Genomic DNA, 2564 nt, shown 5'->3' with positions numbered 1-2564 from the left:
CGGGGCAAGGGGCATGTGCAGAGCTAGGGCAGGACATGGAGGAGCAGAACGCATCTAGCAATGGTCCAAAATGCCCCCAGGACCACTGTGGGGTCCCTGCTATGCCTGGGGTGAGCACTACAGGACCAGGAGCAGAGGAAAGCCTCAGTCCAGACAGGACCTGGGTTGGGGGTGCATCTCCCATGGGTGTTGCCCAGCCTCCCACTTCTGCTCCTGCGCCAAGTGCCCTCAGCATCAGTGCAGGCCCATGCTGGGACTGGACCTATTTCATGGGTGACCAGACCAGGAGCTTGGCAAGAGCGGCTCAGGCTGCTGGGCAGGCTGGGACATGGACTTGAGTATCTGTGGGTGGGTCCTCTGCCATGGCCCCCACCCTGCCTGTGCCCCAGCGAAGTCATCGGACAAACCTGTATCTGCTCAAACGGGATCTCGAAGCTGAAGGACTCATTGAAGTAGGGGTTCAAAGTCTTCTTCTTGACTGTGGTCTTCTTCTTCTTCAACCTCTTGCCATTCTGCAGCAGGTGGATCTTCACGTAGGGATCTGGGTGGGGAAGGAGGATGCATCAGCCAGGACTGAGGTGCCCAGGACACCATCAGCCTGACCCCAGGAGAAGTCTCAACCCAGGATGAGGTGCGCCATGGGGTAAAGAGTCCTCCACAACTAAAGGTGCTCTGAGGTTTGTGAATGGAGGCCAAAGATGAAATATTTGGGCTGGAGAGGATTTGTGGGAGCAATTGCCAAGGAACAGAGCTCTTCTGCATCCTGTGGGTCCCCAGGAGGGTAGGAGGGCTGGGGACGGTGGAGTGACACAGGTGGGTGCTGGCCTGTTGCTCCTGTTTCTGGAACAGGACATGCCAGCAATAAAGCAGAACCCCCCCACCCATGCAGGAACTGCTCTTCTCCTGGCTACAGCCAGTCTGGAGAGAGCTGAGGGCCCCTGAGCAGGCAGCTCAGCCCTGGGATGGAATAGGGCTGACACTTCTTGCTTAAAACATGATGTTGACTGAGGTCCTCAGCCCCAAGTTGAGAAGGACCAGAACCAGGAGCAAATGGCAGAGGAGCACTATCACCACCCAGGTCCTGCAGCGTCCCAGCCCTGGACACAGTGGTGGACAAAATCTGATGTGTCCTTCCTAAAGGCCGGGGAGCCCATCCCATCCACTTCTCCCCTCACCCCCAGCCAGACCTTGGGCTGCCTCCAACACAGGAGGTGCCAGTGTCCTTCCCCAACAAAGGATGCCGAGAGCCCCACTGTGGGATGGGAGGAGGATGGCCACGAGCCAACACCCACCTGACAGACCCCCAACATCCATCTTCTTCAGGTTCTTGGCCTCCAGGATGCAGACAGTGAGCTTCCCGGCCGTGGGCACGTACCGGAGGGAGATGCAGATATCTCCCAACTTCTCTGGCTGCCAAGTGGAGCAGGGAGCAGATATCAAAGCCTCGCCAGCGCGTCGTACCACAGTGCTGGGACACTGTCCCGCATGCAGATCCCAAAACCTTGCTCAACTTTGGCTGCAGGCACGAGCAAGCACCGCGTGGACCCGCACAAGAGTTCAGTCATTTGGGTCTGGGGCAGGCCAGGTCCCAGCGCAGCACTCAAGAGGTTTATACTTTTCTTTTTTGTTGTAGAAAACTTCTATAAGAAGTTCAGAGAGCTTCATCCCAACCTCTGATTATTTTTTGAAACTAAAAGGCTTGGCTGCTTTTTTTTCTTGTTTGAACTTGTTCGAATGTGGGGTTTGGCACAGGGGAGCGACAGGGCAGGACACATGTGGTATTCAGGTGGGACCTCACAGCCATCGCCATCCTGAGCACTGTGGGGCGGCCCAGAAGGCTGAACCCACCCCATGGCCACCCCACATCTCACCCCACGGCCAAGGGTTCCATCTGGCTGAGGACCTTGTCCTTGTGCCGCTCTCACCTCCTCCTTCTCACCGCTCTGCAGGTCCCGCCACTCCTCGATGGGCTGGCCCAGGTCCACCGTGTTCATGGGCACCTTCACCTCGCCGATGATGTCATGCTTGGAGAAGCGATCGAAGTCGTAGATGGCCATCACCAGCGTCTTCCCACCCAGTTCCTGGTAGGGGACCTGCACAAAGACGACCACTGACCACACTCAGAGGAGCCCAAACCAGGACCACCCGCTCCCAGCATGAGGGTCAGTGAGGTCCCAGTGAGGGTCGATGTCCGGGACCAGTACACAGTCAGGGGGAAAGATGGGAGTGGGAGATGAGATCCCGTGTTGTGGGTAGGAAGGGACTCACCTTGAAGGTGAAGGTCTCATTGAAGGCAGGGTTCAGTGTCTTCTTCTGCACTTTGGTCTCATACTTTTTCTTCTTGTCAGGGAGCAGGAACACCTTGACATACGGGTCCGAGGTGCCGCCCATGTCCAAAGCTGGCAGTTCGGCGGCTTGGAGGATCCCCACCGTCAGCTGGAGCGGGGAGAGAGGGGTCCTCAGCGAGATGGCCCTGCTACGTGCTGCACATACCAAGCACTCGTCTCCAGCCCAGCGTGGAGCAGGACTCCCCACGGCACACCACCCAGCTCGCAACCGGTCAA

The 2564-nt window shown here is 57.7% G+C and overlaps 1 protein-coding gene across 1 annotated transcript in view; it reads right to left on the bottom strand.

Annotated features, from left to right (window-relative positions):
- SYT2 (synaptotagmin II) overlaps positions 1-2564 on the bottom strand; it is a 5360-nt gene that overhangs the window by 507 nt on the left and 2289 nt on the right. The window contains exons 4-7 of the mRNA XM_009870561.1: positions 2269-2513; positions 1926-2093; positions 1293-1410; positions 408-541 (exon numbers count right to left, since the gene is read on the bottom strand). Coding sequence (XP_009868863.1) covers positions 408-541; positions 1293-1410; positions 1926-2093; positions 2269-2513 — 665 coding nt within the window. The remainder of the gene's footprint in view (positions 1-407; positions 542-1292; positions 1411-1925; positions 2094-2268; positions 2514-2564) is intronic.

Source organism: Apaloderma vittatum, unplaced genomic scaffold (assembly GCF_000703405.1).
Source record: "Apaloderma vittatum isolate BGI_N311 unplaced genomic scaffold, ASM70340v1 scaffold28525, whole genome shotgun sequence".
In the NCBI taxonomy this organism is placed as follows: domain Eukaryota; kingdom Metazoa; phylum Chordata; class Aves; order Trogoniformes; family Trogonidae; genus Apaloderma; species Apaloderma vittatum.
The sequence above is the reverse complement of the archived record's forward strand: the minus strand, read 5'-3'. Positions and strand labels throughout refer to the sequence as shown.